Here is a 17,230-nt window from a genome sequence, read left to right as displayed (position 1 = left end):
CTGAGGGAGCTTTGATAAAGCGCTTATGGTTCTTTATCTTCTGACATTTATACCCCACCTTTCTTCCATCACAGAATCCAAAGCTGTGTAAACCCAGTGGTCTCCCATCCAGTCACTGACCAGACCAAGACCTGCTTAGCAGGAATAAGGCTTTGGCATAAAGTGCCTTCAGGCCATAAGAGGTTTTCTTCTTTTCTTCCCTGGCAGGTCTATTTCAATCTTCCAACAGCTGCGTAAGAGGCAGAAAACAGCAGGTTAAGCTTTTTCCCATCGCTGGATCTCTATGCCAGGGAAGCTTCACATCTTGATAGCCGAGAGTTACGCAGCCAACAAAAACAGTGGTGTGGCAGCAGCAAAATTTTGAAGCTCAGAGTGTCAGCACCTCCGGGAAAAAAGAGGGTGCATAGCCACATTCCCCAAGGAAAATCGAAAAATGCAGGCAGCTGTGTCTATCCATTATATATATATCTCCCCTCCCCCACAAAGAACAACAGCACATAGCATAATACTGGTTGTATTAATATCAGCTGACAGTCATAGAATAGTGAGCTGGCAAAGCGTGCTGGAATCTGACCAGCGAGTCTTGGTCCTATTGGGACTGGAAATCTCCAGATTTATCTCTAGATTTTAAAGATCTACAGTCCTACTGAGACTATAGGGGTGGCATCCAGCTAACATATCCCATCAGTGCAAGGATTAACACCGGCGCAACAGAGCTTTCCATCCCTCTCCTCCATCCATGCATGTCCCACACCTTGCAAAATCTGCTCTAAAGGGTTGGGGAACCCCGGATCATATTTAGCGGGTACACAGAGGAAGAAGAGGTGGGGTGGGTAGGGGAAGTCCGCGTGCATGTGTATATCTTTCCTCTAACAGGACACATTAGTTGGATGCCACCCAAGTTCTATAAAATCCATAGCACGGCCAATGGTCGAGCACTGAATCATAGAATCATGGGATTGAAGAGTCATCTGGTCCAACTTCCCTAAAATGCAGGAAGAGCAATGCAAGTCAATAGGAGTCAGGAGTTCATCATCTAAAAAGGTAAAGGGACCCCAGACCATTAGGTCCAGTCGTGGCCGACTCTGGGGTTGCGGCGCTCATCTTGCTTTATTGGCCGAGGGAGCCGGCGTACAGTTTCTGGGTCATGTGGCCAGCATGACTAGGCCGCTTCTGGCGAACCAGAGCAGCACACGTAAACGCCGTTTACCTTCCCGCCGGAGCAGTACCCCCCGCAACGGGGTGAGCTCCCGTTGCTCGGTCCCTGCTCCTGCCAACCTAGCAGTTCGAAAGCACGTCAAAGTGCAAGTAGATAAATAGGTACCGCTCTGGCGGGAAGGTAAACAGCGTTTCTATGCACTGCTCTGGTTCTCCAGAAGCGGCTTAGTCATGCTGGCCACATGACCCGGAAGCTGTACGCCGGCTCCCTCGGCCAATAAAGCGAGATGAGCACCGCAACCCCAGAGTCGGCCACGACTGGACCTAATGGTCAGGGGTCCCTTTACCTTTATGCCGCATGTGAAGGCTGCTTAAAATGTTTCTGTTCAGGCCAGCCTTATCCAGACATGTAGGAGTTGACATGTAATTTGAATGTTTTTAGCTCACTGTTGATTTTAATTATTGTTTGGTTTTTAACACCTGTCTTTTATTGACAATGTTAATGTTCCGTTTTTGTGAACAGGAATAGTGGAGGCAGGGGGAGAACGAGAGCCGCTGTGGGTCTGAAGTGCTGGCTTCCATCTAGGCTGCCAAACCCGAGGCAGATCTCCAGGCTATTTTAAAAGTGCTTTTAGCCCATGGCTAGATCTTGCGCATGCCAAGTCCTCAAGGAGAGGCGCACCTATTGACAGACAGTGCAAGTCCTGTAAGGGAAGCAAAAGGTCGTCCAACTTGGAATGGAGAAATCTCACAGCAGATCTCGGGGCATCGAGGGGGTTTTTGTGCTTTTGGCAGGAAGTACCAGCACGCAGGCAGGAGTGCTCCGGAGGCAGGGATGCTTTTGTAAGCTCTCAGCCAAAATTAAACTCCTTCCATCCATCTGGAAATAATGAGGAACTCCGCACTCTGAATTCTTGCCATTCCAGTATAAGGTTTAATGTCATAATTTCATGTTAAGCTCCTATTTTCTGGAGAAACTCGCTTCCTTTGAGCATACGATTTTCAAGAGAGATGAAAGGCTCTCTCGGTTTAAAATACAAACCATCCCTTGGGATGATTTCGGGGGAGAGAGGGGGAAATGTTGTTGTTTCTACTCCACGAATAATATTGGCTTTGCCCAGAAGTGTTCGCAGCATAGCTAATCTGGAGGTTCCCCCCTTGGCATAAACACAATAGAAGTGGTGTTTACAAATCAAGATAGTTTTCCCACGTTTGTGACATTGTTAATGCTTTTCAGAACTCAAAATAAGAGGCAATATTCTCCTGCCCTCTGGAACACTCTTGCACACCACACACACACACACACACACACACACACACACACAGTGGTACCTCAGGTTACATACGCTTCAGGTTTCAGACTCCGCTAACCCAGAAATAGTGCTTCAGGTTAAGAACTTTGCTTCAGGATGAGAACAGAAATCGTGCTCCAGCGGCGCAGCAGCAGGACGAGGCCCCATTAACTAAAGTGGTGCTTCAGGTTAAGAACAGTTTCAGGTTAAGAACAGACCTCCGAACCAAATTAAGTACTTAACCTGAGGTACCACTGTATATATATGCGTGTGTGTGTGTGATTTTCCAATATCATTCCTATAGCAGCCTCATCATAACAATACCAATTTTATCCAATACTGGCCACAATATTTTGGAGCCAACCACATTCATTTCATGCAGGTATGAGAAGGCAGGACAATACTTCTGACCTACCTTACAGAATTGCTGTAAGGATTACTGAGATAATGTACAGTGGTGCCTCGCAAGACGAAATTAATTCGTTCCGCAAGTTTTTTCTTCTTGCAAGTTTTTCGTCTTGCGAAGCACGGTTTCCCATAGGAATGCATTGAAAATCAATCAATGCGTTCCTATGGAGACCGTCCGGGGACAGAGGGGAAGCGCCGCGCACCTTCCCCTCTGTCCCCGGACCTGTTTTAAAGAAAGGGAAGGGGCAACGGGGAGAATCGCTTCTCCCCGTTGCCGCCCTTGGTTCAAAAGGGGTCCGGGGAGAGAGGGGAAGGTGCGCGCGCCTTCCCCTCTGTCCCCGGAGATTGCGGGGCTGGCAATGGGGAGAAGCGATCTTCTCCCCGCCGCCCCTTGCTTCAAAAGAGGTCCAGGGACAGCGGGGAAGACGTGCTGCGCTTCCCCGCTATCCCCGGAGCTTACAGGGCAAGCTTCATTTTGCGAAGCAAGGCCATAGGGAAATGCGTCTTGCGAAGCGGCTAAGAAAACGAAAAACTCCTTCGTCTAGCGAGTTTTTCGTCTTCCGAGGCGTTCGTCTTGTGGGGTACCACTGTATATGAAAAGCTTTGAGCGCGCTCCCTGATTAAATTCCAAGTACTGCTTCCACCCTCTGTTACGGTGCAGGATCTCTTGTGACATTGCCTTTTCTACAGTGGTCCTGAACTCTCTCCCTGGGGAAGTGCAGCCTGCCCTTTCGCTGCTAGCTTTCTAGGAGCGGGGGGCAGGCTGTATATTTTCCCCAAGTCTTTTTAAGCCTTCTGACTGTGGAGTAGACTTTTTTCCATTCGTCATTAGGCTACCCTTCAGCTCCCTCTTGGGATTTTGGCTTTGCTGCTTATTTGATGGTTGCTGCTTAATTTTTTTAAGTTTGCTGTCTTCAATTGCTGCATTTCTTTTTGTTACCCACCATGAAGGCCCTTTGGCACAAAAGGAGGAATATAAATATTTTAATGAATAAAAGTATTAGGAACACTACCGTATTTTTCGCTCTATAGGACGCACTTTTCCCCCTCCAAAAATTGAGGGGAAATGTGTGTGCGTCCTATGGAGAAAATGCAGGCTCCTTGGCTTCAGCGATAGCAACGCAGAGGGAACGCTTCCTCCGTGCTCCGGAGGCTTCGCGTTGCTTTCGCTGAAGCCTGGAGAGCGAGAGGGGTCAGTGCGCACCGACCCCTCTCGCTCTCCAGGCTTCAGGGATAGCTGCCTGAAGGCCTTCGGAGCGCAGCGCAAGTTCCCGCTGCGTTCTGGAGGCTTTAGGTTCCTTTCGCTTGTCTCCCGACTTCAGCAAAAGGAACCTGAAGCCTGAGGAGCGCAGCGGGAACTTGCGCTGCGCTCCGAAGGCTTCAGGGATAGCCGCGCACAGCCCCTCCGGCACGGAGAGGTTGCGTGCAGCCTGTAAGTAAGATTTTTTTTCTTGATTTCCCCCTCTAAAAACTAGGTGCACCCTATGGTCCAGTGCGCCCTATGGAGCGAAAAATACGGTAATTCTTGGGCGATTCTTTCCCCTTTGTCTTGCTTTGAGCTTCAGGGTGGCTGCTCAGCCTCTATTTTAATAAAATCTTCTCCTAGCCACCACATTGCTTTCTCCAATGGCACCCAATTCTCCCTTTACACAGTTCCTTCTGTTCTCTTCTTTAAAACTGACTCAAAATACATATTCCATTTTGGGCTATACAATTTCAGCCACGTAAATTAAGGGAAGGTCTCAGTGGCAGAGCATCCATTTTGCATGCCAGTTCAATCCCTGGCATCTCCAGATACGGCTGAGACAAAACTCCTGTCCCAAAACTCTGGAGAGCTGCTGCCAGTCAGTGTAGACTCTACTGAGCTAGATGATCTGACTCAGCATAAGGCAGCTTTCTATGTTCCTAGTTCCTAGTTTTCTAAACTTCAATGAATGCAGTGTTTGGACCAAATCGAACTTGGAAGGTTTTGAAGCGATGCAGTCCTAGTTTTGGAACAGACCAGCCTCCCCGAAACTGGTGTCCTCTAAATGTTTTGGATCGCAGCTCCCAAAAGATCTAGCCTGCACCGATTCAAGCTGGCTGATCTTCTAGATACTGTCTAATTGTCTTGCTTGAAAGTGCTCCCATAGAATGACACCCCTTCATACAGAATCATACAAGCTGGAAGGGACACCAGGGGTCATTTAAATGCCCGTTCAACCTCTACTGAAAAATCTCCAAGGAAGGAGAGTCTACAACCTCCAATAAGTTTTTCCTGGTGTTTAGTGGGAATCTCCTTTCTTGAACTTGAAGCCAACTACCTCCCTCCAGAGCAGGAAAAAACAAGCTTGCTCCATACAGTCCAGTATGCCTGAAGGAGTGTCTCCACCCCCATCATCCAGCCTGGACTAAGGTCCAGGGCTGAGGGCCTTCTGGCGGTTCCCTCACTGCAAGAAGTGAGGTTACAGGGAACCAGGCAGAGGGCCTTCTCAGTAGTGGCGCCTGCCTTGTGGTACGCCCTCCCAGCAGATGTGAAGGCAATAAACAACTACAGTGGTACCTCGGGTTAAGTACTTAATTCGTTCCGGAGGTCCGTTCTTAACCTGAAACTGTTCTTAACCTGAAGCACCACTTTAGCTAATGGGGCCTCCTGCTGCTGCTGTGTCACCGCTGCACGATTTCTGAAGCAAAGTTCTTAACTCGAGGTAATATTTCTGGGTTAGCAGAGTCTGTAACCTGAAGCATATGTAACCTGAAGCGTATGTAACCTGAGGTACCACTGTATTTTACTTTTAAAAGACAACTGAAGGTGGCCCTGTTTAGGGAAGTTTTAAATGTCTGGCGCTGTATTGTTTTTAATATTTGGTTGGAAGCCGCCCAGAGTGGCTGGGGAAACCCAGCCAGATGGGCAGGGTATAAATATTATTATTTATTATTATTATTATTATTATTATTTCCAGGTGACAGCCCTTCAGATAGTTGAAGATGATTATCCTATCTCATCTCCAACTTCTCTTTTCCAGGCTAAACATACCCAGCTCCTTTGACCATTCCTCATAAGGCTTGGTTTCCAGACTCTTGATCATCTTAGTTGCTCTCCTCTGCTGCAGAAAGCTTCTAATCCTGCTTTCTTCTCCACCACCCCAATCCCCGAACCACCTTCTCCTTGATGTGTAACATTTTCAAAAGCAGGGAAACTAGAGAAACTAGAGGTATCCCCCCCCCCAAACCTAGTTATATGTGAATTCTGAAGTGCCATAGACGTATGACAGGACTGTACCATGTCAATTTAATACATATGGTTTGAATTAGGTCTGTATTGACATTAAGGATGATTCATAAAATGGGAACTTTATCATTAATTGCACTGAAGTATAAAACGATACATATTTTACAGTTCAGTTATGAAGTCAGGACACGTTGGCAAGGCAGAGTAATTTCACCATCATATTTTACTCCTCTGTTGAACTGTAAATTGTCTCATATGGCAGGCTTTAATCAAACTTAAGACCGGGCCTGGTTTCGATCTGCAAATCTAAGCACTCTGGAAGAAGGCTGCAGAGGGTTTGCAAGCTGTTTCTGTGAAACTGACAGTAACAGGTGTAGAAAGATTTCAGCAATTTTCAACCAACGTTCTGAGAAGACCACCTGTCTTGCTGGATTTAAGCCATAACGATTCCACATTTTGACACGAGACACATGATTATTCACTAATCGGCAAGGAGCAATTCACAAATGATCTTCACACGTTGCAATCTCCACTAGGTCCCATTATGCACCTAAGAGCAGATCTTGTTGTTGTTGTTGTTTAGTCGTTTAGTCGTGTCCGACTCTTCGTGACCCCATGGACCAGAGCACGCCAGGCACCTCTGTCCTCCACTACCTCCCGCAGTTTGGTCAGAAAGAGCAGATCTAGGCAATGTTAACACAATGCCATTGGGCTCTGAGTTTCCTCACTTGATTTCATTAGCTACTGCATGCAGGGGGGGAAAAAAAAAAGAAATGTGGAAATCCTCCATCTTCTTTAGCTCCAGCATAAGTTTGCAGGATCACAAAGGCTGCTTTGGTGAATGAAGAGGTAATTGGTTGGGAGTTTGGTTTCTGGTGGTTTTCAAATCCCCAGACAGTCTCTTTCTGGCATCCAATTGAGTGATTTTGCTTTAGATGTAGCCGAAAATGTTCATTTGGGCTGCTGCAAAGGTGGCAGGGATTATTTCACTGATGAATCCAATCATAAATGATCAGTACTAAACTGACAATACCAAACAAGAGTCCGAGAACTAGCAGTGCACATGCCTGTGAAGAAAATCACACAAACGGTTTAATCCTAAACAGGAGAAACCAGTTTACTCTTCCGTTACACATACAGAGTGGTGGACAGAAAATCGTTTTACCTCTTAGGTGGTAGAGGCTTTTAAATGGTTTAAATCAAAACAAACAGGATAAGAACCTCTCCTTGGTATGCAGACATCACTGAGAATAAGACATCTATTCACAAAAACTGGGTTAGGAAACAATTACACCAAAGAATTTGCCCTTTCAACTGGGTAAGGCTGCAGTGACCTTCAAGGCAGTAATGGCTAGACATAACTGCATATGATCTGCTATTGGATGGGGGGGGGGAGAGCCTTCAGCATTATGATCCTAAACTCCTTGAAATGGCACAAGTCAGAGAGGGCCATGCGCTTTAGCGACTGCTTTAAGTACCTTCCACATTAGCATTCCAAAACAAAGAACTTAGGTTGGCATCTTACCCCAAGCTTCTGTCTGGATATAAAATCCTCTGTGCTAATCTTCAGATAAAACAGCCCAGGGTACACAAAGAGCAAGCAGGTGGATGTGGTTGAGCCTTTAAAAAGATGGGGAGGGGGAGTTATTTAGTCACGGCGAGGCTTGCGTGCAGATTTTTTTAGAATATAGGATTGGGGAAGATGAAAGCACACAAACTTACCAACCACTCCAAAAAGGTGTCTGATGTCAGGCACATACATAGCAATCAAGAAAACTGTCGCATTGAGTGCCAAAGTGACAAGAATGTGGCAGATCAGGGAGAAAGGAAGATGTGAAAAAAACACCATCATCACAGCCTTCCTTGCCTGTGGAATTCAAAGGAGAAAAATAAAAGCCTATCAGACCAGTAATAAATAAATCTGAAGTTCATTGGGTGGAATTCAACGTAGCGCTAAGAGGGGTATTGCATGCATGAAACGAGGTCCACTTGCACAATGCAACTTCCCTGTGCACTCCTTAAGCCTGTTCTGGGTCTCCCCCACCCCCAGGGTACATTTAGGAGAGGCAGGAGGAGTAGGGGGCAAGGCCTGCCGTGCAAGTGGACCTTGCTCCACACTTAACAACTTAATTGAATCCCGTCCATTACTGAATCCCCACAAAACAAAGCAAAACAAAAAGTTGGCATCTGGATTGTTGTTTCACCAGACTGTCGATTTGGACAAAGGACCAATATCTTAACACATTACACATAAATTGTGTGGAAGCCTGATTAGCTGCAGTTCCCTGTTGGGTATATAAAAAAGGTAAAGGAGCCAGAATCAAGCACTAAAAGAGTATTAGAACTGATTCAAGAATTTGGTCAGGTAGCAGGCTTTCAGTTGAATAAGATGAAAACTAAAGTTTTAGAGAAAAATCTAACTGAGATTGAGAGAGATAAGTTTCAGAAGGAGACAGGATTGACACTGGTTAAGAAAGTGAAATATTTAGGGGTAAACATGACTGCTAAGAATGTGAATTTATTTAAGGATAATTATGAAAAATGTTGGACTGAAGTGAAAAAGGATTTAGAAATATGGTCAAATTTGAAGCTATCGCTGTTAGGCCGAATTGCTGTGATAAAAATGAATGTATTGCCAAGAATGTTGTTTTTGTTTCAAACATTGGAAATTTTGGATAAAATGGATTGTTTTAAGAAGTGGCAGAGAGATATCTCTAGATTTGTCTGGCAGGGCAAGAAGCCTCGTATAAAATTTAAGATATTAACAGATGCTAAAGAAAGAGGTGGATTTGCCCTGCCAGACCTTAAACTTTATTATGAATCAGCCGCATTTTGCTGGCTGAGAGAATGGATGCTTCTTGAAAACATTGATGTGTTGGATTTGGAAGGTTTCAATAATGTATTTGGTTGGCATGCATATCTGTGGTATCAGTTACAGATAGGTAGCCGTGTTGGTCTGCCATAGTCAAAACAAAAAAATTTTTTTCCTTCCAGTAGCACCTTAAAGACCAACTAAGTTAGTTCTTAGTTAGAACTAACTTAGAACTAAGTTAGAACTGTGGTATGATAAGGTTAAAGCACATAAAGCGTTCAAAAGCCATATTGTTAGAAAAGCATTGTTTAATGTTTGGATAAGATATAAGGATTTGTTAGAAAATAAAACCCCAAGATGGTTGTCACCAATAGAAGCAAAGGCTCAGAAAAAACTCAATATGGAGGCTAAATGGCCGAAGTATTGGGAAAGTTTGGAACAAGAGGGAGACAGACTAAAATTGCAGAGTTTTGAAAAATTAAAAAACAGAGTGTGAGACTGGCTCCATTATTATCAAATAATGGAGGCATATAATTTGGACAAAAAAATAGGCTTCCAAGTGGAAAAATCAAAATTAGAAACAGAACTGCTAGACTCTAAAGTTAAGAATTTGTCAAGAATGTATAACTTGCTGTTGAAATGGAATACTCAAGATGAAACGGTGAAATCTGCTATGATTAAATGGGCACAAGATGTTGGACATAATATTATGATGGCTGACTGGGCACAGTTATGGACCACTGGTATGAAATTTACGGCATGCAATGCCTTAAAAGAGAATTTAATGAAAATGATCTATAGGTGGTACATAACACCAGTCAAGCTTGCAAAAATTTACCATTTGCCTGATAATAAATGCTGGAAATGTAAGGAGACCGAAGGTACTTTCTTTCACCTTTGGTGGACATGCCCAAAGATTAAGGCATTCTGGGAGATGATCTATAATGAAATGAAAAAGGTATTTAAATATACCTTTCTGAAGAAACCAGAGGCCTTGCTTCTGGGCATGGTTGGCCAATTAATGCCAAAGAAAGATAGAACTTTTTTTATGTATGCCACAACAGCAGCAAGAATACTTATTGCAAAGTACTGGAAGACGCAAGATCTACCTACCAGGGAAGAATGGCAGATGAAACTGATGGACTACATGGAAATGGCGGAAATGACTGGCAGAATCCGAGACCAGGGAGAAGAGTCGATGGAAGAAGATTGGAAAAAAATTTAAAGTATATTTAAAAAACCATTGTAAAATTAATGAATGTTAGAAAGATGCTGGAATGAATTTACATGGTTTTAGCAGAAAGGTTATAAAGAATTAAGTAAAAATGGATTGTTAATGGGTCAAAGTGTAAAATTTAAGGTTAAATTGCGTTAAGATAAATTATGGAACAAAATCTGAGAAAGAGGGAAAGGACTTGCTGAAACAACTAATTGAATTAGAATACAAAAAGGGAGGCGTGAGGAAGTCAAGGAAACAAGTAAATGAAAGATAAAGATATGAAAATACTGGATGTTAGTGTTTTTAAATGTTTTTGTTTTGTTTTTTTTCTTCACTCTTATTGCTTAGCTGTACTGTTTTTGGGTTTTTTCCTTTGTTTTTTTTCTTCTTAGTATTGTATTTTCTTTTATTTTTAAAGTATTGTAATCTTTTTTATTATTATTGTCTGCTTTTCTTTTTTCTGTAATTGTTAAACTTTAATAAATATCATTTAAAAAATATATATATATATAAAAGGTAAAGGGTCCCCTGACCATTAGGTCCAGTCGTGACCGACTCTGGGGTTACGGCGCTCATCTCGCTTTATTGGCCGAGGGAGCCGGTGTACAGCTTCCGGGTCGTGTGGCCAGCATGACTAAGCCGCTTCTGGAGAACCAGAGCAGTGCACGGAAACGCCGTTTACCTTCCCGCTGGAGTGGTACCTATTTATCTACTTGCACTTTGACATGCTTTCGAACTGCTAGGTTGGCAGGAGCTGGGACCGAGCAACGGGAGCTCACCCCGTCGCAGGGATTCAAACTGCTGACCTTCTGATCGGCAAGTCCTAGGCTCTGTGGTTTAACCCACAGCACCACCTGCGTATATACTAGGTTGTAAACAGAGGCAAGGGTGATTTGCCAGGGGGCGGGGCTGACATCACATGTGGAACTTCAGGACGTTGGGAGGAGCCAGGGGACGAGCTGAGCACGGTGGCAGCTTCAATGGCCAGTAGCTCCTCCTCCTGCCGCTGCCACCGGAAATGACCTTCCTTCATCTTTGTGGCAGGAGGAGAGGAAGGAGTCAATCCCTGAAGCCATGCTGTGCTCTGCTCCGCATTCAACCTCTTGCACCCGCTGATTTTTTGGGACACTCAGGGGGGCCTGGCACCCTCCCAAAGTAATTGGGGGGGGGCAAAGGGCACAGCCCCCAGGAGATGGCACCCCTGGTGGGAATCCTGGACTTGTTACTACATAATGTGTGAGCTGGCCATAAGAGCACTTGCACTCTTCTTGCTCAAGAGTGTTTCCTGATCTGCTTTTCCAAACAAAGGGAGGAAAGGTATGCCATGGGGGGGGGGGTTTAAAACAGCTTTCAGGAGTCTGAATAAGTAATGAAGCACAGCATTTCCCTCGGCTGATACTCTAATCAAATGTGCAGCCACCTCCCATAAACGCTTTTTTTTTTAAAAGAGGTTTGGAGCCAATGTCTGTGTGACATCTAGTTTGGCCCCAATACAGCAGGGGATTTCAGAAATGGCTGCGGCCAGCAGCAGTTTTGTGGTTTTCTACAATCCCTGTTAAAAACTTAAAGTAAACTCCATGTCAGGAAGATCAGTTTTGAGCTTGCTTGCAGGAAATCATTAGCAAAGGCCACTTCTTGCTGACTCCTATTTACATTAAAATGCACACTTGCTTGAAAACCAAATATGAAGAAAACAGAAACAAAACAAAACAAAATCAAACCAAATAAACTTTAGGAACGCCACATTCTGCAAACTGCAAGCAATGCTGTGAGTCAGCTCAGATCTAAAACTCCTTAAAAAAGAAGAAGAAAGAAAGAAAGCACAAATTAGCTTAGCGGTTTAGGCCTTGTTCCTTTGCCGCTGTTAACGGAACATACACAAGCACAGCACTCTGATCCACCGCAAGACAAATGGATGAGACAGCCAAGACTAGGATGGCGGAGCCTGCAAATAATTAAGGGAGCCACTTTTGCTGGGCCAGCAATCAGGTCTTTTGCAATACTTACAGGGAAGTGGATTAGGGGCACCGTCAGCAACACCGCAAAGAGGATGCCCAGTTTTACAGTCATGATTACAGTGTCATGGGGCAGGTACGTGCTGTATCCCTGCAACAATTCTGAGTCCACATGGTCTGAAATTTTGGAGGGGAAAGGTTATTAAAATTGCAAGCCGCAATCTGAATTGGACCCCACCCATACAATAAACAGCAGGCTCGTGATTTGCAGGGGTTCTTAAACTGTTTGGAGATTGCTGGCAAGTAAGCAGGGGTTCTTAAGGTGAAGATTAGTCAGGGTATACAAGCTTCCCTGAAAAACTGCCCACTACTGTTTTAAACCTGCAAAGAGTGATTGCAGAAAAGATATTGGCACATTTTAGAGACTTGTTCAAATGGGATAGTAGCACCAGCCCCACTGTTAAGACAGTGTTAAGCCTAGTGGGTCACACAATTGCACAGGCCTGCACCATCACTTATGAAGAAACAGGAATTAATACTTTAAAAACGTACCATAAAAAGTGAGGTATCCAAATAGCGCTGACACAAAATAAACCAGAAAGCTCAGGCTAATCCCAGTGTTGGCTACCTTCTGCATCCTGCTTTTGGATGGACTACAAACACAGAGAGAAAAATAAGACATTATTTAAGGAGGAGTATGAAAATGCAGAAAAGAATTTGCTATTGACTGTTTCACATCTTCCCAATGCGCATATGAAACAGGTTTCTGGGCTGGCCTACCACTAAAACCATGAAACAATTCTGAACCTTCAGGGGATTGAAAACTGTCGAATCTTAATTAGTCAACTGAATGTTACTTTCAAGTTCTCAATAACTCTTTATCAGGGAAGATGTTATACAAAGCGAGGTGGGGGGGGGGAGTAGAGGAAAGAGAACAAAACAAAAATAACAATAACAAAATTGCCTGCATCCAGACTTAGATTCAAGAGGGAGAGTACAGTCAGTCTCTGCTAAGTCCTGCAGGTCTCAGGACACACCTAGAAACGATGGGTGACAGGTAATTTTTTGAAACATAGGACCGGATGCAGTTAACAAGACCCACCAGCAGAAGCCAATGCAAGTTTTTCCACTAGTTCAATGGGACTTTCTCCTCTCTTCCCCCCATTGGCCCTGGGGGGCAAGATAACCCTCAGAACAGCAGGGTGGGAAGAGAGAGGGAATTGCTCTGTCTGTTAAGCTGAAATGCTTATGCTGAGGGAATGATTGCTATAGTGCTACGTTGAATACCTCCCAGAAAGTCTACCAATTATGCAATCTGTTTCCAGCCTTAAGTGAAATACGTTGGTCCCTTGCTGGGCAGAGAGCAGAAGTAAAGAGAAACAAGGCAGGCTTTGTGCTAGCATAGCTAGAGATTAAAGTTAAAGTTAAAGGTAAAGGGACCCCTGACCATTAGGTCCAGTTGTGGCTGACTCTGGGGTTGCGGTGCTCATCTCGCTTTATTGGCCGAGGGAGCTGGCGTACAGCTTCCGGGTCATGTGGCCAGCATGACTAAGCCGCTTCTGGCAAACCGGAGCAGCGCACAGAAACACTGTTTACCTTCCCACCGGAGCGGTACCTATTTATCTACTTGCACTTTGACATGCTTTCGAACTGCTAGGTTGGCAGGAGCAGGGACCGAGCAACAGGCGCTTACCCTGTCACGGGGATTCAAACCGCCAACCTTCTGATCAGCAAATCCTAGGCTCTGTGGTTTAACCCACAAGTTAGGTGATGTTTTATTCAAATAAGGCAACAAATGGGGGGATGTACCTACTGATGGGAGAGAACATAACCCTCAAAAAGCAAAGTCCCTGTTCAAAAACATCTGCCTTGGATCTGAACTGATTTAATGTATGTGTTGTTGTTGTTGTTTTACGCTGTACCCACACACACACATGCAATTGCTTTGACAGGTTTTAAATATGTAACTGCCCTAGGTAAATTGCTTCGAGATATCTCATGGGAAGCAATTCATAAATGAAGCAGTAGTCCAACAATATCTGGCGACTCAAGGTTTGGGAAGGCAGCTTTAGAGGACTGGTCCAGTGTATCGGGAGAATCAGACATATAATAAATTTGGCATTCCTTTTGGACATGAACACTAAATGAAACTGGAAGCTTATGTTTAGACAATGGCAGCAGTCACAGTCAACAACAATTTTTTTTTAAAATGGTAAGCGTTTACAAATCACGTTACCTTTGGAGCTCGCAATAAATTGGCAACACTGATGTATGGCAGAGAAATGAGAAAGCCATCGTTGGAATGGCATATGCACTCTGCCAAAAAAAGAAAAGAAATGCGGAAGAAAAGTCACGCAGCTGAAATGCAACCTATAAATATTTGATACTCATTTCTAAAACCTTCCTGGATGGAATCTAGACACATATTAAAAACATTGTGAAAATCCTTAAAAAAAAAAAAAGTTGTGAAAAATATATTGAATTTTCCGTAGCTCACGATTGCCATCTAGTGCCACATTTTTATAATGCACTTTACAACACACTTAAAACGTTTTATTTGCAGCTGTATCGCTGAGTCCATAGACTATCCCTCAAGAGTTATGATGCTTTAAAAAAACCTGACTGTTTTTAATGTTATATTTTGTTGTTACGTACACCCTGGGCATTTTTTATAGGAAGGTAGGATACAAATGTTTATAATAAAATAAGAGCTGGGTTGCACAGATTCTTAAAGGGCTGCTGAGGAAGGACTACAGCCGAGTGGCAGAGCAACTGCTTTGTATGCAAACAGTTCCAGGTTCACTCCTTGGCACCTCCAGGTAGGCCTGGGAATGTCCCGTCTAAAACTATTCTGCAGAGCCACCGCCTGTCAGGGTAGACAGTGCTAAGCTTATTTTTATCACCAGAGCAGGGTGCAACGCACACGAGGAGACACACAAACTGAGAAACCCTGGCTTAGCCCGATGCTTAAATACATTATTGCAAACTCTTGCGATCTGTTAAGAGGATGATTTAAGATTACCTCTGCGGAAAAGTTAAACAGCGCTGCTTTACAATCTTCAGTAGAATTTGAGACCTGTGTAGGACAGAGAGGCAAGAAATGAGACTCATCGGCTGGCTTCCCACCCCATAATTTTGTAACAAATACTCTGAAATCCATAACTCCAGTTCACAGTAACATTGCTTCAACACTCATGCACCTCCAGTTGTGCACCTTCACTACACCACAACCCAAAACACATCAGAAATGGTTGCAAATGTACGTATGGATGCTTCCTTAACCTCCCGCTTACCCCTAGACAAGCTACTATGGAGGAAGTCATCCTTCCATTATAAGAAGCACAACTTTCTTTGCAAATCACTCAGTGCAGGCATGTCAGCATAAGAACATAAGAAGAACCCTGCTGGATCAGGCTGGTGAAACACACACACCCAGTCCACCATCTTGTTCTCATGGTGGCCAACCCAAAGCCCATGAGATGCCTTCAAGCAGGATCTGAGTGCAACTGCACTCTCCCTTCCTGTGGTTTTCAGCAACTGGCATTCAGAAGAGTTGCTGCCTTTGACAGTGTAGGCAGAACATGGCCATCAGCACCCATGAATTTGTCTAATCCTCTTTTAAATCCATCCATTCAGGGTTATATAAACTTCTGTATGGACTTCTCATAACAGACGAATGTATGCCTCCAGAATAGCCTGCACCCAGATGTCTGTCATTTATTATTTTCTGACATTTATACCATGCCATTCTTGAACATGGAACTCAAAGTGGTATACATGGTTCCCAGGTAGTTGCCCATCCAAACGCCAAACCTGCTTAGCTTCAGCAAGAAGCTGACATTATTGGACACATACTATACACTGGGTCTTCAAGTCTTTCTGGAACCTGAAGCTGTGCAACATTCAGGAGTGGAGGGCACAGACATTTCCTGCAGTGCCACTAATATGTTATTTTTCACAAATACGTCACAGTCATAAAATAAGAGCCTTGGATATTACGACTATAATCGCTGTATGGATCCGAAGTTCCCACTACATCAATGTAAGGCATTTCTGCCGTTTCTGTGAAATTTCAAAGAACGAAAAATAATTGACCAACTTATCACTTTACAGTCGTAAGCTCTTTGGCAATCAAATATTACAGATAAGTCAGGAAAGGTGCATACCTGGGAGAACCCCATAGCGAGCTTTGGTGGCAGAGGGCAAGGAATGGACCACTTTTTAATTATGACCTGCAGAGAAAGAATACAGTTAATACTTTGCAGACAGTGGGCAGGATTCAACTAAGTTGTTGCATGCACAGAATAAGGTCCACTCACATGCTCTGGAGCAGGCATCCCCAAACTCAGCCCTCCAGATGTTTTGGGACTACAACTCCCATCACCCCTAGCTAACAGGACCAGTGGTCAGGGATGGTGGGAATTGTAGTCCCAAAACATCTGGAGGGTCGAGTTTGGGGGTGCCTGCTCTGGAGGGTTGGGGAGGAATCCAGAACAGGTTTAGGGGGTGCAGGGGGATGGAAGGGTGGCAAAAGTCTTATTGTGCAAGCAGACTTCATTCCCAGTGTGCATATTCTGCTCTGTGCTATGCTGAATTGTATCCTGAGGTAGGCAGAAGTATAGCTAAGTCACACCTTAGCTTTAAAATGTAGCAATAAGCAGTGGAAATAATGACTTGTCCAGAGAGCAAGATTGGAGATCTAGAACAATGGTGCTCCATTAGGGAACAGAATGTTGGGCTCTCTACGCATTATTCTAATATGCTAGTGACTCTAGAGCACTTTTGGAGCACAGCTCTGTCATTCTTAGATCATACGTACTCTCAACAACCCTGCAAGGTAGCTTATTGTTACTCGTGTAATAAAGATGGGAAGCAGGCTGCCAAGATCTCCCAGGTGGGATTTCAACCCGCCTGATGGTCTCTCAGGGCTAAGCCTATTTCTGTAGCCAATATTCAGTCTCTCTCTCTCTCTCTCTCTCTCTCTCTCTCTTAGAGGCAATAATCTGAACAGATGGCTCGCCCTAGAAACCAATCACAGAAAATTACAGTAAATGTAAAAGTATTGCTTCCATATGCCTGGTGAAGATTTCCCCTCCGGAACACATTAAAGTGTATCTGCTTGTGACAGCAACAGATGATATGCAAACCGCCGTGTGCATTTCAACATGACATTTT

General features: G+C 44.2%; 1 protein-coding gene across 5 annotated transcripts in view; it reads right to left on the bottom strand.

The window, feature by feature from the left end:
- Positions 1 to 6,748: 6,748 nt before the first annotated feature.
- The window catches only part of SLC38A6 (solute carrier family 38 member 6), a 61,153-nt gene continuing 50,671 nt past the window's right edge, over positions 6,749 to 17,230 (bottom strand). For 4 of the 5 annotated variants that reach the window (XM_053403213.1, XM_053403123.1, XM_053402887.1 and 1 more), the window contains 8 exons: positions 16,222 to 16,287; positions 15,078 to 15,131; positions 14,292 to 14,371; positions 12,608 to 12,708; positions 12,108 to 12,232; positions 7,792 to 7,936; positions 7,595 to 7,689; positions 6,749 to 7,136 (listed from right to left, as the gene is read on the bottom strand). In XM_053403213.1, coding sequence (XP_053259188.1) covers positions 7,056 to 7,136; positions 7,595 to 7,689; positions 7,792 to 7,936; positions 12,108 to 12,232; positions 12,608 to 12,708; positions 14,292 to 14,371; positions 15,078 to 15,131; positions 16,222 to 16,287 — 747 coding nt within the window. In that variant the 3' untranslated portion in view covers positions 6,749 to 7,055. The remainder of the gene's footprint in view (positions 7,137 to 7,594; positions 7,690 to 7,791; positions 7,937 to 12,107; positions 12,233 to 12,607; positions 12,709 to 14,291; positions 14,372 to 15,077; positions 15,132 to 16,221; positions 16,288 to 17,230) is intronic. The other variant, XM_053403036.1, reaches the window with a different exon arrangement.

The sequence above is a fragment of the Podarcis raffonei genome, chromosome 1 (genome assembly GCF_027172205.1).
Source record: "Podarcis raffonei isolate rPodRaf1 chromosome 1, rPodRaf1.pri, whole genome shotgun sequence".
In the NCBI taxonomy this organism is placed as follows: Eukaryota; Metazoa; Chordata; class Lepidosauria; order Squamata; family Lacertidae; genus Podarcis; species Podarcis raffonei.
Note: the sequence above shows the minus strand (reverse complement) of the source record. Positions and strands in the feature narration are given on the sequence as shown.